This window comes from Coturnix japonica, chromosome 13 (genome assembly GCF_001577835.2).
Source record: "Coturnix japonica isolate 7356 chromosome 13, Coturnix japonica 2.1, whole genome shotgun sequence".
Classification (NCBI taxonomy): Eukaryota; Metazoa; Chordata; class Aves; order Galliformes; family Phasianidae; genus Coturnix; species Coturnix japonica.
In genome coordinates this window covers 5,358,251-5,375,626 of record NC_029528.1, presented here as the reverse complement: position 1 = coordinate 5,375,626, position 17,376 = coordinate 5,358,251, and the positions used below count along the sequence as shown (strand labels likewise).

The 17,376-nt window shown below is 42.3% G+C and overlaps 1 protein-coding gene and 1 long non-coding RNA gene across 2 annotated transcripts in view; one reads left to right on the top strand and one right to left on the bottom strand.

Annotated features, from left to right (window-relative positions):
• The first annotated feature begins 3,776 nt into the window (after positions 1-3,776).
• Positions 3,777-14,722, top strand: NMUR2 (neuromedin U receptor 2). The gene is made up of 4 exons (XM_015875607.2): positions 3,777-4,651; positions 9,024-9,108; positions 9,813-9,938; positions 10,768-14,722. The coding sequence occupies exons 1-4, from the start codon at positions 3,935-3,937 to the stop codon at positions 11,025-11,027; spliced, it is 1,188 nt and encodes a 395-aa protein (XP_015731093.1). The 5' UTR covers positions 3,777-3,934; the 3' UTR covers positions 11,028-14,722.
• A 2,041-nt stretch (positions 14,723-16,763) lies between these two features.
• The window catches only part of LOC107320235, a 127,309-nt gene continuing 126,696 nt past the window's right edge, over positions 16,764-17,376 (bottom strand). Inside the window, exon 17 of the long non-coding RNA XR_004308934.1 lies at positions 16,764-16,945. This is a non-coding gene — a long non-coding RNA (uncharacterized LOC107320235). The remainder of the gene's footprint in view (positions 16,946-17,376) is intronic.

The window sequence follows — 17,376 nt, the reverse complement described above, 5'->3', positions numbered from 1 at the left end:
CGCACAGCCATGGAGAAGCTGTCTGCAAAGAGCCTAGATAATTCTGAAATAACTTACAATAAGGCACAGAAAGACTACTGCAGATGCAACTGTTATAGAGAAGCTCACTCCTCCAGCCTGGAGGGAGAGAGAACATATCAAATATATCTATGCATTTCGTGACGTGTTGAATGTTATACTGAATACTTAGGAAAACAACAACTCACACTGTAGCTACTGCAGTGAACATTCAAAGGAGAAAATAATACAAAAAGTCAAACCAAGTTTGACTTTTAAATTTGAGTGATTTAGAAGAGGAGTGGGGCGATTGTGTTAACACATACAAAGTAGTGCGGCTGAACATTTCTGCTCCCCAGTCCTATGCCTCTAATTTGCACCTCCTTCTTTTCATCCATATGGTCCTGAGGTTTTCTGTACAACCTGCAGTTCACATTTCTCAGTGACTCCATGTGCAGACCCTGAGCAATGTCTTAAGGCTGTTCAAAGAGGCCAGCTCAGGCCCAGGATGCCAAGCAGGTATGTTGGTGTAGTACTGCATCGCAGCTAATCAACACAATTCGTTAGTGTCTCTCAGCACAGCATTAGCACAATGACACTACTTCCCGGTTCCACAGTATGAAGATGGATGGGGAACCTCTGCCTCACCACAGAGATGTAAATATATAAAAAAGCTTGTTTAGCATGAGTAGATTTCTATATTCTGAGATGAGTAACTTCAAATTAGACCATTAAAATGGTCCATATTTCTTCAAAATATATCCCTCTGTAAGCATGACCCATGAAGGATTTCTGCATTTGTTATACTCTTGATTACCTCTACCATTCTCTGTCTCTTTTGATGAATATGTCCAATTTTCCCTGAAATAAAAAATTGCTCATCATTTACTAACCCAATATACAGACAGTAATTGGTGCCCTTGTGGAAGCTTTGGGAGACATGGAAGCACTTGAATTTACCTGTTCTTAAAAATGCAATTTGCTGCCCTTAATGGAACACAGCAATGTGCCGTAGTGCTATTGCATTAGCTTAGGAAAAGACTCCATAACATAAATGTGGCAAGAGAAATGCTACAAGCAGTGAGGGTGTAGACAGTGCCTGAGGAGACACTGGCACACTCAGAACAGGGCATAATCATGCCAAAAAATCTTGTCTGGCTTTTATCCTGCCACATGCTACACTGCATTCATGTACATTACATAACACACATCACATTAATGTAAATATTACATTGACTAACTCATTCCTATTTGAAACTGCACACTTCTACAGCCAGCACACAGCACAGCATCCTCCTTTAGTGCAGAACAGCAAACATTAATGGAGCTGGAATCTGGAAAAATCCCAGATGCTTTAATATTAATTTCAAAAGGAAAAATCTATATTTATTTTCCATATAAACTGTAAAAATAAAGTATTTTCAATCATGCAGAGCCAGAACTAATCTTTAGCTTCTAGATATATCCTCCTATCCTTATTGGGACAGAAATGAACTGCAATATATATTTCACTCTCCTGACCCTTCTTGTCCTCTCCATATGCCTCTTAACTGTGGTTAATTGTGGTCACAGTGATATGATTCCAGTTGTAGCCTGATAGACCAATAGCCCTGGTTTCCTCCTGTGCTCCTACACTTAACAGCCACTCAGCATCTGTCCCCAGTGGGGTCAGAAAGCATCCAGGAGAGAGAACAAGTGGAAGTAGGTGCAGGTGGCACATCCATACTTTCAAGTGCCCTCTTGTGTTTCTACAGCCCATAATTTTCCTCTCAAGATCAGCCTGGCTGCCTTGTTGGCATTTTAGTAATAACTCAATCCAATTTTGTTTCCTTATCTGTAACACTGAGTTCAAGCTGAACAGACCTCAAGTTTCCTTGTCAGTTTCCCTAGGGTGGTTAATGTATGTGAAACAAAATGCAGACCAATTTGGTGGCTATTTTAGAAGTTTTACTCACCTCGGTTATGATGCTATGGAACCTACAGGTGAAAAAAGAAGATGGAGAAAGAGAAATAAGTGAAATATCAGTGAGAGACTGAGGATGAGAAAAACCCTGAAGTGTAAGGAGAAGGTGTTCAGTCCTGCATAGTTTCTCTCCTCCAGAACTATGACGCAGTCAGTCTCAGCAATGATTTCCCCTTTAGTGCCAACAGTAAATCAAGATCAAATCCACATTATTTTGACACTGCTAAAAAGCAAAGGAATTTTGTTCAGCTGGATCCCTAAGGAAGGCAGAAGCAGGTCAAAGGAGCACACTTGCAGCTCCCCAGGCCAATCAAAGCCAGCAGTGTGCTGAGCAAAATGCCTCTGTGCAAAGCTAGAATCAATCAGTAGAATCTTTCTAATGGAGATAGTTTATGTGAGAGACGATTTCAGCAGGTCTGAAAGGTATCACAGGAGAAGTGTTCCTGTCCTTTAGCATAGTCCTTGTGGTGTGCTCGATGCCACTAACAATTTAAATGAATGCACTGCTGTAAGGCAAAAAAATCCTCAAAGCTCCACACATCAGATGCTGCAGTGGGACCAGACCTTTGTTCCTTACCTACTGCTGCTATTTTTGGGGGACAGTTGTGCTCATTGCAACATTTTTCTTTAAATTCCAAGGTTATTGGACTACTGCTAATTCAGAAGTTAAAGTAGGAAAGAGTAGGTCAGAGAAGATGTTAGAATGCAATAAGACACTTAACTGTGATGCCTTCTGTCACAGAATCATTAAGGATGGAAAAGACCCCTGAGATCTCAAAGTCCAACCCCAGCCCATAACCATGTCCCTCAGTGCCACATCTTCATAGTTCTCAAACACCTCCAGGGACACTGAACCCCCAGCTCCCTGGGCAGCTGTGCCACTGCATCACTGCTCTTTCTGAGAAGAAATGTTTCCTAATATCCAACCTGAACCTCCCTTGGTGCATCTTGAGGCCATCACCTCAACGAGGGATCAGGAATTAGTCAGGAGTTAAATACTCTACTGTGACACAGTCATCACCCTTGTAGGTCAGAAAGTACATTTGTAGAATAGTTTTCATTTGAGAAGAAGAAATCTATGAGAATTCATGTAAATTCAGATCTAGAGGCACTAAATTCATCTTTGGAGTAATATGATCTTCAGAAAGATATGATCCCCAAATGAGATCAAATTCCATCATTCTCTGATCTCTTCTCAGCCCTTTTTCCAACCCCCCAGTGCAAATTGCATGTGCACTTTGACACAATGCTCCCTGATAAAAGATGTAAAAATAGTGTGATATAAGAAGAGCCATAAAAACCCTGTGTCAGATTTCAGGAGAAATATATATATATGTATATATATACTCCTTAAAAAGAGGCTGAAGCTGTATAGATACCTATTCCACAGGAATGACTACAAAGACAGGACGACTTTCTGCCAATCACACTCTATTTCCAAGTACTTACTGCTGCAGCAAACAGAGAATAAAAATCAGCAGAGATATGAAAGATAAAATCATGCTGGATTTTCTTTCTTTGCTGGTGGAGAGCAGCAACACAGTTTTTTTTTGTGTCTGGTTCCCCACCACCTGACAAACACAAGCATCTCACGGCAAGTTTCTCACCCTATATTTCACATTCCCATCTCTCTGAATCCCACATCTCTCATTCTGTAAATGTATCTGCTACAGGAGCTAATACAAGTAGCCAGAACCTCTTTTCTTACTCTATAATCTAATGCACTTAGTGAGCCAATGAATATGTGTGAAAGGAGGGGCTTTCTGGCTTAGGGACTCCTCACAGGGGAGCAGCTGTTACAACAGCAAACCCTCAACCGAAGCCAGGCAAACACTCATCTCTCCGTGGCTTTGTGCATCTAGGTCTGGCAAGGCAACTCCTCTCTCTATCTCCCTGCAAAAAGTGAGTGAACTAGCACAGAGGGACTTACAGAAGGCTGGATTTCAGCTGTGGGACATTTCAGCAGGTCCAATAATGGCCTGGATCAGCAATTCCTCCTGGTTTAACCACCTTGTTCTGCAGGAACATTTCAGGAGGTACTTAAACAGCACTGAGGATTATTTAGCCTTCCTATGTGGGCCCAAACGCAGCCATCTGTTCTTGCCCATGGCTCTGGTGTACTCTGTGATCTTTGTTGTTGGGGTGATTGGTAACTTCCTAGTTTGCCTGGTGATCCTTAAGCACCGGAACATGAAGACCCCAACCAACTATTACCTCTTCAGCCTCGCCGTGTCAGACCTGCTTGTACTACTTTTTGGGATGCCACTGGAAGTCTACGAGATGTGGAGCAACTACCCCTTCTTGTTCGGTCCCATTGGCTGCTATTTCAAGACAGCTCTCTTTGAAACGGTGTGCTTTGCCTCCATCCTCAGCGTGACCACAGTCAGCGTGGAGAGATACTTTGCCATCCTCCATCCCTTCCGTGCCAAGCTGGAAAGCACTCGCAAGCGTGCCCTGAGGACCATCGTGGTGCTTTGGGTCCTCTCCGTCCTATTTGCCCTCCCCAACATGGGCACCCATGGTATCATGCTGCAATATTTCCCCAATGGCACCATGGTCCCTGGCTCTGCCACCTGCACTGTGGTTGCGCCCATGTGGATCTACAACTGGATTGTCCAGATTACTTCCTTCCTCTTCTATGTGCTGCCTATGGGGGTCATAAGTGTGCTGTACTATCTGATGGGGCTAAGAGTAAGTCCTGCTCAAGTGCTCAGTGTTTCTGTAACTCATTCTTGTGTGTTTGTGTCTGTGACTTCAACATTTTCTTGCCCATCCGTCTTGCCAAAAATATATATATTTATAAATATTATCTGTTTGAAGCCCCCCCGGAAACACCCCTTCTTTGCTGTAATCCTGTGCTCAAAAGAATACAGCAATGCTTTGAAATAATACACCCCAACCTTTTTTAAAAGAGAACCTATTGCTTCTCACATTTGAATGTCATTTAAACATCCCATTGTGTAGACTGATGATTCCAACCTCTCAGAGATTTACACCTCTGTGATAGGGACTAGAAGGAAATAAAACAGAAGGAAAATGTGGAAAGAATGAAAAGGAGTGGGCTGGTGATAGAATCCTGTGTATGATTTGTTTTCTCTCTTCTTGTAACTGTGGAATTTCCATTACACCTCTATTTTTTTCCTTCCCTGGAGAGGATGTTAATATTCAGTTGTTAAAACTCACAAAGCTGTCACAAACTGAAATGCTCCCTTGCTGCTGCAGCTAGCAATTTCAGCAGTCTTCTCTTTGGATAACTGTAGTACAATTTCACCACTGATTAAGGCTACCTTAGAGCTCACATTTGGGATCTCTTCAGAAAATGAGACTAGTTTTGCCAATTGCCATTATTTAAATAGAAGGAGAAAACAAGTCAGCATCACAGCATTATTAACCTGTACAGCCCAGTGTTACTAATCATAAAGAATCTGTGGGTTTTTTCTTCTCTTATGTTACATACATTTCAGAAATATGAATCCTATCTCACTGCACTGGATATAATTTAGAGTTTAAAATGCTGTGTTTGATCACAGAGAAAGAAAGGGATGCAACACGCTTGTAAAGACTGATTAACTTACCAAACAACGTGCAAGAAAATCAACAAAATCTGTGCCAGCTCATACATCTTTTTATTGTTATGGCTGGTATTTACTGCTCTCTGGAACTAGAGAAAAGAAATTTTTCCCTACCCTGGAAAAGCTAAAGGGATTATCTACCAGCAGTCTGCACACTCAGAAGATCTTTGAAGCAACTGCAGTTCAGTGGCTGCTGTGGAATCTTTGCATAGTTTCACAGTTCCTAATCCTCATCCTAGAAGAGAAGCCAGGTGCCAAACAAGGGCTTGCTCCCCAGGGATATCTGTTTATTGATAGACTTGTTCAAGCTGTCTTTCCTAAGGGCTGCAATATTTATTGTATATGCCTTAGCTTTTCTGTGTATCCAATTGTTACTTCCAGATTTTAACAACACGTGCCCCCGGTTTGTCTGCGTTGCATTCCAAGCTGTGCTGGGCAAAGGTTTCATTTTTATGTTCGACAGAAATGATAGGGAAATGGTGTGCATGTGTAATTTCCAAGAGAAGACTTTTTTTCACTACTCACAGCTGATGAAAACCTTCAAGCTTCAGCGACACTGCAGAATCTCCTGAGTGCCATGCATTGCTCACAGATAGCAGTGGAAAAGCTCGGAGTTAACCTGAACAACATCTGCAATTCAGCAAACATCTCCATTTCAGCAGGCAGAGGCATCACTTCTAGCTGACTTTGTGGAAGAGCATCTTTTTCATATAGTTTCTCCTTCAAGCTTTGACAGAGCTCCAGAGTTTGTGCCTCAGGACAAAACAGAGAAGGAAGCACGTGTGACACATCAGGCAGTTGTGAAAGGGTACCCTGTCATGTGGTCATTGACTTAATTCTTAGTTTCATTACTTTTAAACATAAATATATATGTTTATCTGTCCTTCTCACATGACCAACTGAGACTTCAGGTTGATTACTTCATCACCACCACCTCATGATCAACATGGGTTTAATTTTACAACTTTCTGGTTTAACACTACAACATAAAAGTCAAGTTCTAGTACTTGAGGTAGTGTGGATTTTTGACATTCAATGAAGAGTGCAGAGAGTCCAGAGACCTGTTTGCCCACCTACCTGAGGCATCTACAAAGGGGAAATAGATAACCAGATGTGACCAGACTGACCACACCTAGGCAAAATTATTCTAGGAGTCCAACTCTTCTCTACTGGTCACATGGGGCACATTTTAACTGTCTTCGAGTCGAGGCAACTTATTCTTGCTACTGTGGAGCTTGTCTTGATTTTCTCATCAAGACCTGTTCTGTCCCTAAAACACCCTGCAGTTCAAACCAGAACCACATGTTGATGTTGGCTACCTTTGGGTGATTTCTGCAGAGTCCAGTTCTGGAGCGGGTCTGTCCCCTTTCACATGCAGCTTGTTCTATCACATTTCCCTTTGCAATGAGGTGAGCTAAGAACACACAGGGCAGCAATGGCAGTTCAGCAGCTGGGTCCCAATAGCACCGACAAATCACTCTGGTTGGCAGGACTGTATGCTCTACTAGAAGGCATGTACCTTCTAAACACCACATTTTTGTTCATCTGGAGTGAACATTTGATCACTGTTTGTGTCAGTAACTTGCAGGAAACTTACAGAAAAACGTTGTCCTGCTTTTGCTGAATGGCCTCGTCATGTTTGCCTGGGATAAGTGAGGTCCTAATTTCACTCTGCCTGGTGACTTCCAACATAAAGTGCTGTAGCTAATAAAGATGTCAAATTGGAAATCCAATTTCCAGCTTTTTGCTCCAGATGCTTTTAAGTCTCTTGCAATGACTAGGTAACATTCATCTCCAGGCAACTCTATATGGCCTCACACATCCACATCCAGTGATGTAAAAGTAACCACCACCTTGGTAGTATTTCTAATATACCATTGGCATGAACTCAGGCTTTGCCATGGACTCATTTCTTTTTTCCTTTCTCATGACTCATTGTTCTACTAAATTGCAACTGCTGGGCTGTTCTTACTAGTTCCACCACCATGTATTACCACTGGAGGCTAAAGAGGAGCCTTGAAGCATCATCAAAATGACAGGAGGAGGGTGAAAAATAAAGATATGTGTGCCCCTGCTTTCTAACAGCATCAGAGCACTGTATTCTACCAGGCTTTGGAATGTTCCTGGGATAAATTACTGCTGAGGCTGAAAACTACTGAAGGGAAGCTAGAGATTTTAATCAATCCAAACAGACTTTTATCACCAGATGTGTCACAAATCAGCTGATCCTATTCTTAAGCAACAGCAGATAGGACTTAACATGACAAAAGGGAATAATGTAAAACATGGGAAACTGTAATTGAATGTAATTCAATTTGCATGTGTTTCTTTTTTTATTGGCTTTACTAATAAATAAAGTATTGGCAGAAGGTCTCTTTGATTGCAGTTACAACAACGTAAGAGATAAATACTGTCAATCATATACCAGGAAACAAAATCACTGTGCAAAATGGATAGGAAGATAGCAAAACTCATGTGTTTTCAAGCCCAGACTGATATTTATGTAGTCCCTCATTCCTGATATTTTTTCCCATGTGATTTAAAGTTCTGTTTCCAGTTTCTCTCTGTATAAAAGCATTGCTCTGAAGATGTAGTATAATCAGCAGCCCTCTCTGCAAGAAGCTGGGTGCAATTATGCAGTCTGCATAGATGATTCCTTTTATAATCAAGGCAAAGACGCGTTTTCATCCTGATTATCTAGCCATTGTCTTTTCATCTCCAAAGCGTCAGTGATCTCACCATAAACATATGGGAGGAGAAGCATTTGGGAGGGGATAAATTGCTTTTCTTTGTATCTTCTTTTTTTTTTTTTAGAAACTCATTTTAAAAATAAATAAATAAACAAAAGCAACCAAACAAAACCAAAGAAAACAAAGCAAAAGTACAAATCCTTGTAATTGAGCAGTGGGTGGTTGGATCTGTGCTGATCACATGCACTGGCTGCCTGCTATAGAATATATATGGATCTTTTTCATCAGCTGGATGGAATATCAATTAGTCCAAACACTCAGGGCATGAAACGAACTCCTTCGAATCGTACACCATTTTTTCCCAGTGATTACAGCTGTGTTTCACTAAGACCTCTCTGGGCATTTTTTTGGATCATTGCTTTGTGCTTAATTGTGGGGAACTCTTTTAGGAAAACAAACAAAGAATATTTTACTAGGAGAGAAAATAGTGCTGAAATTGAACAGACTGCGAACCAAATATTGAGTCACTGAGAGAAAGGAGGGGGGAACTGCAATACCAATTTGCTGTCAATATGCATTCTCAGATATACAAAGTTTGCACATTGTTTGAAACCTGAGGCTTCAACCTTCAGTGTAGACTAAAACTGAAACTTCAACACTAATTTGTTTTAAGGAACCCCAAGTTGTCTCAAATTTTGCCCTCTTAAACTCAAACTACAGCTGCAAAACATCAAAAGCAATGCGTGTTGTGGGGCTGCCACCTCCTATCTAATCTTTCTTCTCCCTCCCTCCCTTTGCCAGCTGAAAGGAGACAGATCTTTGGAAGCAGAGGAAATGTCCGTGAATGTTCAGAGGCCATCCAGAAAATCAGTCACCAAGATGTTGTGTAAGTGGTGGATCTTTCAGTCCTCTGTTTACCATGGGCAAAAGTGTGAATGTTTACTTTAGACAGCTGAGGAATGTATACATAAAAAACATTCTGGAGTCTTAGTGGAATATTCAGTGACCAGATCCTGTAATAAAAGCTACCAAACAATAGGCATAAGATGCGAGACTGGTGCATTATGGTTAATGATCAAAAGGCTCATAAGCAAATTTTCTTCTTTCTCAAAGTGCAAATAAACACTTAGATCTTCCCAAGAAAAAGGTGAACTCACACACTGGACAGCACTCTGTACAACTGGTGTTCCAGTTACCCTGAAGCACTTTCAATACTTCATAATTAAGGACTATATTTAAGGCAAAGTTCACCTTGCTACCAAGATGACGTTTGTGCAGGAAACATTAATCAGCTTCAATATTTCATGCTCCATTATTCTTTTAGGCAGCTTAAGTCACCTTCTGGACTTCCACTGCAAAACCAGCTTATTTTTCTGTGCCCCCAACCGTGCCCACAGATATTCACAGTACCCACCTGATACAGGTTTGCAAGAGTCCTTAATGGAGTTGGCAGAGGCCAAGTTCTGCATGGAGAACATGTTCTCATTCATTCTGAATCCAACTTTCTCAACCAGCTTTGCTCTATTCTGGCAATTGAGCCATGTCCTTACATAACCAACTTACTTTTCTTCTCCTCTTTCTTCGTGGCAGTTGTCCTTGTGATGGTTTTTGCTGTCTGCTGGGCTCCATTCCATATAGATCGCCTCTTCTTCAGCTTTGTTGTGGAATGGACTGAGCCTCTGGCTAATATATTCAATTTAATTCATGTCGTATCAGGTAAAGCTTTCTTCTTCCATTTGCAGAGGTGCTGGCAGAAAAAACAACCCATAACACAGTATTTGTAAGTGTTTTACTTGAAGAGTGTAGTCATTTATTGTTACGTGACATGAAGCATGCATGAAAAAGCTTCTTGGATTTGGTAGACAGTGATGAGATCTGTGCCTTAAACAAAAACAACTGGCAAGGTTCTGCAGCATTCAGGATGCTGTCCAGTACAGTTGTCTGAATATTTGCAAAAAAAAAACATAAAAGAAAAAAGAATGATAAAAAAGAAAAAAGGGCATTATGCATCATTACCAGCTGTTTTTTCCATCTTGGAAACATTCAGAAATGAATGTTTTTGTCATTCAGCTGCTTCTAATGAATACACAGCAGCAGGCATCGTCCTGCAGGAAACGCTACCAAATGACAGGACAGCAGACTTACCTCCTGCCCAGAGCTGAGTGATACAGCTGAACATTTATAGCCCAACAAACCATAAAATGAGAGTTTTTTCGAGGAGGATGCTTATTTTCAGCATGCCATGGGAAAACGCTGAATGTGGCCATTATGCAGCTCAGACAGATTCAATCTCATACAGTCGTCCTGGGGGTTCTGCGAGAAATCAGCTCCTCTTGTCTGGAAGTTATCTCATGGCAGCTGTGATGGGGCACCAGCTGTGCAGATCCCACTGTGGGGATGAGGGCTGTGCTGCAGGCAGGTTCAGGACAGCTCAAGAGAGCTGGTTCTTGAACAGCTGGAGATGGAGAGCTCTAACAATATCTGCCACTTTGTCCTCTTGCTTAATTCCACCCACAAATGGTGTCTCTATCTCCTTTCCCTCTAGGTGTTTTCTTCTACCTGAGCTCTGCTGTGAACCCCATCATCTACAACCTGCTGTCCCAGCGCTTCAGGATGGCATTCCTCAGTGTCATCTCCCCTGGCTGCAAGCGCTGGGCCCCAAAGCAAGCTGCCAGCAAGACTCCTGCCCAGCAGAGCATCTTCATGGTTGAAGATCACAATCTCGTGGACTCTGCAGAAGACACAAGTGTGCCTGGCACCAACAGGACATCTGTCAGCAGTTCTCAGCTCTCTACTGGTCTGTGATTTGCCATGGTGTGATACATCTAAGGGAGGGAAGCTGAAGAAAACGACTGCAGGAAAGAGAAAGGGAAGATAGCCTCCTTGCAGACTGATTTCAGCAAGAAGAGCTCACAGACTGTCTTCTTGAGTGAATGAATGAGGAGGCTGTCAATAGTGGGTTATTAATCATAGAAACATAGAATGGTTTGGGTTGGAAGGGACATATTTTATTGCCCTCAGGCTAATGGGAGGGCTGGAAATCTCTGCTTTGTGGCTGCAAATTCTGCAGCAAAGACTTACTCTGCCAAACTACACAATCCCAATGCTACCAGCAAAAGAGAGACACAGCTTATCCAAATCTTACACAATAGCATTTTTGTGCATAAGCCTGAAGGTCAGCTCTTACTCAGCCTAAACTGGGGCAACTTTCTGGGGAAGCCTCACCTGCCCTCTTCTGGCTTAAGGAAGCAGCTCTCATTTATCTCTCCTGTGGCTTTGAGATGCAGCTGTTGTAAGCATATATGAACGAGCCCTGGGCTGGGCTGATAAGCATCAGGCCCCACCATCCAGAAACTGCTATTTCTGGGCCAAAGGAGAGAGGAACCAAAAATCACGTAAAGCAAACTTTTGCTTTCTGGGATAAGTAAATATTGTGTGTGTGAATGATTCCTCAAATTGCTTTGCCAAAAACTACCCTAATGTGGGTTACTTCTAAAAAGTCTAGAAGTTGCTGCTAGAGTTGTACCTCTTCACACCACGGTTGGCAGTAGTCACACAGTGCTGAAATAGTACGTGCATGCCACAAATCTGTCTGCATGACCTGTGAAATGACCACTCCTGGAAGGCAAGGATGTTCCTTTGTCTGAAATGGTAATACTACAAGGGTACCTCAAAGGTCTGCAGCCTTCGCAGGTTAGTTCTGTGCATCAGACAGTTTTATTTCTGTCCATCTAACTGAGTAGAGTCTGACTGTGTACAGGTGGGTTATGATTGGACCCTGCTATGCCCTATGCCCAGCTGTTTGCAGCAGCTTCTTATCCTTGCTTAAATTTCTGTTCCTTATTTATGTGTTGTCTCTGCCGGAGAAGCCCTGTGGCTGTGCTTCAGCAAACCTTACACGTGCCTATAGTGGACTGCAGAGGTCAGAGATCTATGAAGGCTCAGCAGCCACCAGGGAACAGCCTGAAAAGCACAAAAATAGGGCAGAGCTGCAGGGTCATTAAAGTTGATATAAAGGCAATAATAAAAGGAGTACTTTGCAGTGATTTTGCATCTACTGAATTCAGGTTTTGCAACAAAGCACAATGTAAGGTCTAGGAAACTCTTCTGCACCCCAATAATGCAAAAAGATCCTGAAGGCAGCACACTTCCATCCAAGTTGATGACTTCACAAGCTCTGCTGGATGCGAGGTGAGGACCAAAGGAGTTGTGGGGGAAAGAGGCCATGGTGAATCTTTCACATGAGAAAGAATTTTATAAAGTGCTGTGTCTCAAGTTTCAAAGCACATTTTCTGTGTTTCAGAGAAATGCCTCTCTTATGAATCATGGCACAGGGATGAGTTTAGCCAGCATGACAGGCTCAGGCTTGGCTTGGCAAATTATTCTCTGTGTTGCTATAATGGGGCTGGGACTTCCATAAAGAGTCATCACAATGGATAAGGATATCAGCTTCTGAAAGATGGCATACTATGTGCATCACCAAAGCTCATTCCAGTCTGATCACTGGGGATCAAGATGACGTTAGCCCCCATATGAGGAATGGGTTATACCCCTGCTACAGTGAACTCTTGCCTTATTTCCCCAAAAGTCTTTCATTTTGCTTATGCCTGCTGGTAGCAATGGGACCTGGGGATTACACTGCAGCTGGTGACTCCCATTTTCCTGCAGCTCGAGGGGGAATTTTGGTCCATGTTTCCTAACAGATCCATTTTACCAGCTGTGGTTTTGAGAAGCAGCCAAAGAGAAGGTAACAGACATGCACGAGGCCCTGGAGAGAAAAGACAATTCCAGCTCCCAGAAGACACAGCTGAAATACTTTGTCACCCCCAAGTGGACACTCAAGCACTTCCCAGCTGTAGCCAGCTTTCCATTATCATTTTTCCCCTTACCAGTCAGTAAATTAAGTCTGTTTTCCTACTCCCATTGAGGGGCTGGGATTTCCTCCCTCACCCTATAAAGCACCTGTGTACCACCCTAACTGATCCCAGTGCATCCCCTGAGCTTCATGCCTGTGATAGGATGTCTTCTGCACTGTCCTAGACCTCAAACCAGTGAATAGAGTGTAGCTCAACATACTCACATCCATCATATGACAGAGACACTCCTCTGCAAGGTTTTGTGGCTTTTTGAATGCGTCTCATTCATTTAGGACCAGAGAGTGTCTTGAGTTCTCCTCCCTTCATAGAAGATCACAACCTTGGCTACAAAGCTCAAGGATGTCAAATGCATCTCTTACTTGTGAGCACACAGCCCTGCAGGTGAGATGGGAAGCTGTAGGATGAAGATCTTGTGTGGTCTTACAAAAAGTGGCCACATTTGTTCCTAAGGAGAACAAATATCTTTGGGAGAGGTGGGAGTGATGGGGATAAAAGGTGTGTGTGAAGAGGGAGATTTTTCAAAGAGAAGAACTGAGAATCAAATGGCCAGGAACTCACCTTCAGTTTTAAACAAGATATCTTCTTTTTGGCTTAAAAGCAGCTTTTAGCACATTAAGTTTGACGTCACTCAGAAGAAGTCATGCTTGTAACCAAAAAGTATTGAGCTTTTTTGACCAAAAAACAAAAGTAAAGATTATTAAAGATTATTTAGCCTTGCATCAGTCCAAGTATTCTTTGAAAACACCACTGAAGGTCAATGCTGAAAGTATGCTAAGTTTTGTTAAAAAACACTATAAATGCAGTGATAAAATGTGGGCTGGTTTGAGGATGAACGTCCCAAATTCTTCTTCTAAGACAGCACAACTTAATGCCCAGCTCGATCCCAAGTGAGGGTTCCTAAAGGAAAGTCTATGCATTTTGTCCCTAAGAAATGTTCAGTGTCCACTGGCAGCTTTTCTTCCCAAGAGTTCGGTGCCTGAGTGTTATTTATCACTCTGCTCTGTTATTTACCCTAGCTTAGAAGCTGGACACAAACGTGAAAATACAGGGAAGATGGATAGACATGTCATGAAAGCCCACGATACTCCTTTATTTGTACATTTAGCACTTCCACAGCCAAGTGCTGAAAAATGCTGGTAAATGGTTGAGATCAACTCCTGCTGCAAGAAAAAGAGTTACAACTCACTTTTCCCCCAAATTGTGATGAAAATATATCTGTTTCAAGTCAAGCATGACTTCCTAGGCAGAACTACCTATTGATTTATTTCTCTGCCTCTCTTCACCTCTGGGAAAAACATGAGTGAATGAGCAGAGGAATGTGGGGCAATGCTCCAGCACTGTGAGCAAAGCACGGTTTGCAACGTGTTGTAAGGAAGTGCTTAAAGGACAGAAGAATTGCCCATGTTGTAAAGTGATAACCAAGCCCAGCTCCAAGATTTATACTGGAAAAAAAAAATCTTGACAGCCAAGTGGACAACTCTACTGAGTTTATATGAAGAGGTTTTGGAAACTACGGTGTTTTCAATGTGTAAACTGTGGCTTGTCAGTAAAATTAAACATACACTTCAGCTGCAGAATTGGTTATGTGCATCTGTGTGTAAAATGAAAATAAACTTACTGACATCTCTCTTATGATGTCTGGTCCATCCTCCAGTGGTGCTTGTCCCTTTAATTTCACATGAGGGGGCAAAAGATGAACATTTCCTGGTGGCTCAGTCAGCACCACACAGGACACTTAGGACTTACTATCAATCACAGTAATTCTTATTAAAAATAAAATAAATGCAAACGATTTCAGCTGGTTTATATGCATGAAAGTACAGCACAAATCCCAGGGTGGATTGCAGCATCCAAAGTGCTCTGCTTCTTTGGTGAAGAAGGTTAAAAATCAGACAGCATGGTTGTCATAGCCAGGTCCCAGAGTGAAAAGTGCTGCTTCCCAGGCTGTATGACAGTCAGGTTTGCTCTCCCCTATCGGCTTCTCTACAATAATTTGCTTCATTTTCTCTGCTGCCTATTAAGACACTCACTGGGTTTTCATCCACTGAGATTTCTTGTTCTAACTGGCAAATGCACAGCAAATTGCTGGGCTGTAGCATTCCCCAGTCAAATGTAAATTAAGTTAGGGAAAATCACGGTGACAAAAACAGGATAATATGGAGGTTTGTTTCCTGCAGTAAACTAAGGACGAATAATAGGAAAGGACAAGAAATGAAACAACCTGTCACTCCTACCAGGATAAAAATTTGGTTTTAGCATTAATTCCAGGCAGATGCAATGATGGGAAAAGCCCTTCAGTTGGGAGATAAAAGAGGCTGGGAAGAGAATTTGCAGAGAATTACCCTGTTTGGGCATTGCAGATTTCACTGTCCAGGAAAGTAAACATGTTTGGGGTTGTTAGGGCTGAACATTCACTGTAAAGGCTTGCATGCAAAAAGGCAGGGATCATTTTATTCCCTTTGAGGTCACATTTTGGCTAGTCAGACACAGAGAGTTTGGCCCATTTGCCACCAGAAGCAGAAGGCTGTTACTGCCTAGAGCACTGGAAAGTTTCAGGCAGTCTTTTTAAGGGGAAATTATCTTAAATCCACTTAATTTTTAAAGACGGGATTTTTTAGGAGTAAGAGAGCTGCTGAAATAATTTGCTTCCCACTGGTATAGCTAATTCATTAATGAAACACTGAAGCCATTGTTATAACAGTTCAAATAACTCTATTTTCTCATTCCTCCTCAGTTTATATTATGCTGTGAGAAGCAGTAAAGCTCCTTCCCAGAGGAACAGGCTTCTGTTTGCTTCTTCTTTTTTTTGTCTAGAAATAGGATTTCTAAAAGAGACTTAATCTCAGAATTACTAGACAAAGAGGTCCATCAGAGGAACCCTGAATTGCCCTTACAGCCAAGAGGAAAAAACTGTGTTAAAAATCAATCCATCTGACCTGTTTCAGAAACTTACCTGGTCAGGTACAAGGACAGGTCATCTTGGAACGCTGTATGTTCTTTATATCAGAGGCTGCAGAGCAAATGTGTTTGTCAAACCCTCCCAGTTTGTACTGTTTCTTTATAACACAAGAGATTCCCTTAGAAATGACTCACTAAGCTCATCGTGCTTCATATGAGCAAAGCAAATGGCTAACAGCAAAGTCATGGCAAAACACTGGGAAGAAGAGAGCGGCATCCCTAGGGGCTCACCTACCATCTGGGGCTGGTGCCTCTGGGATACACTCCTAAGCTGGGGACTTCTGAAGAGCTAGGTCCATCCATCTGCTGTGTTTACCCTCTCTATGTGGGAAAGAACCCTATCTGCAGGCTTTGTTCTGCTCTAATGGTATGACTGCAGGGTTTTTTGAGTATCAACAAATAGCCAGTGCTTCAGAAGAAACCAGTCCCACTCCCAAGGTAGCATATCCCTTCCCTTACTTTTATAGGCACAAGCAAGGGTGGGAAGGATATCTGACCTGCCAGCGAACACACTCAGTAGCTACCCAAACTCCATGGACAGGCTCCAAAGGGAAGGTTTGTCAGCATGCTGTTGACTGCAGTGCAGCTGAGCTGGGCAGTGCTGAGCAACTGCAGCAAAACCTCAGAAGAACATCGTGATTCTGGGAAACAGAAGCATTCCACAGCCTTTCTGTGAGGAAGGAAATAAAACACCAACACAGGCACCTGGAGATATGGTTATTGTTTATTTAAATGCATACAAACTTACAGTTTCTGTTAGTTGGCTTGGTGCTAGGGAAATAATATAGGCAGAGGGTTTCCTTGAATGTGGATGGACTTGGCTAATATGACATAACTCAGCTTCCCCAGAGACCTGCAACATTTCCTCCCAGATCTAGTTACCTGTTCCTGCAGAAAAACAGACCACACGTATAGAAACACAGGTTTACATTACAGCATCAGTGTCAGGATCCTGCACTGCAATACAGACACATACAACAACACACACTGGGGTGCTTCACAGTAACCATCTACCTCCCTGCTCTTAGCCTAAAGCAATGCAAACCTGAGTCCCTACATAGAGCAAAGATGAATAGGCAGATGATCCAGTCACATCTTGTTACTTTACATACAAAACCCCAACATGAGGGGCTGAGTTGTGCACAGAGCAACAGTCCCTAAGTTGGGTCCAACATGCAGCCCAAAAAATCCCAGTAAAACTGTTATGCTACTCCAAGAGGCAACAGTGAGTGCCATCCATGAGCCAGCCTTGGCTTGCTGTTTTTTTTACAGGGTAACCATAAGGAGCATTTGTATAAGTGCTAGTTTCCATCTAATCA

Coding starts and splice junctions, on each gene's coding strand:
- NMUR2 (XM_015875607.2), top strand. CDS start 3,935: ATGGCCTGGATCAGCAATTCCTCCTGGTTTAACCACCTTGTTCTGCAG. Junction 4,652..9,023: donor ACTATCTGATGGGGCTAAGA/GTAAGTCCTGCT, acceptor TCCCTTTGCCAG/CTGAAAGGAGACAGATCTTT. Junction 9,109..9,812: donor ATCAGTCACCAAGATGTTGT/GTAAGTGGTGGA, acceptor TCTTCGTGGCAG/TTGTCCTTGTGATGGTTTTT.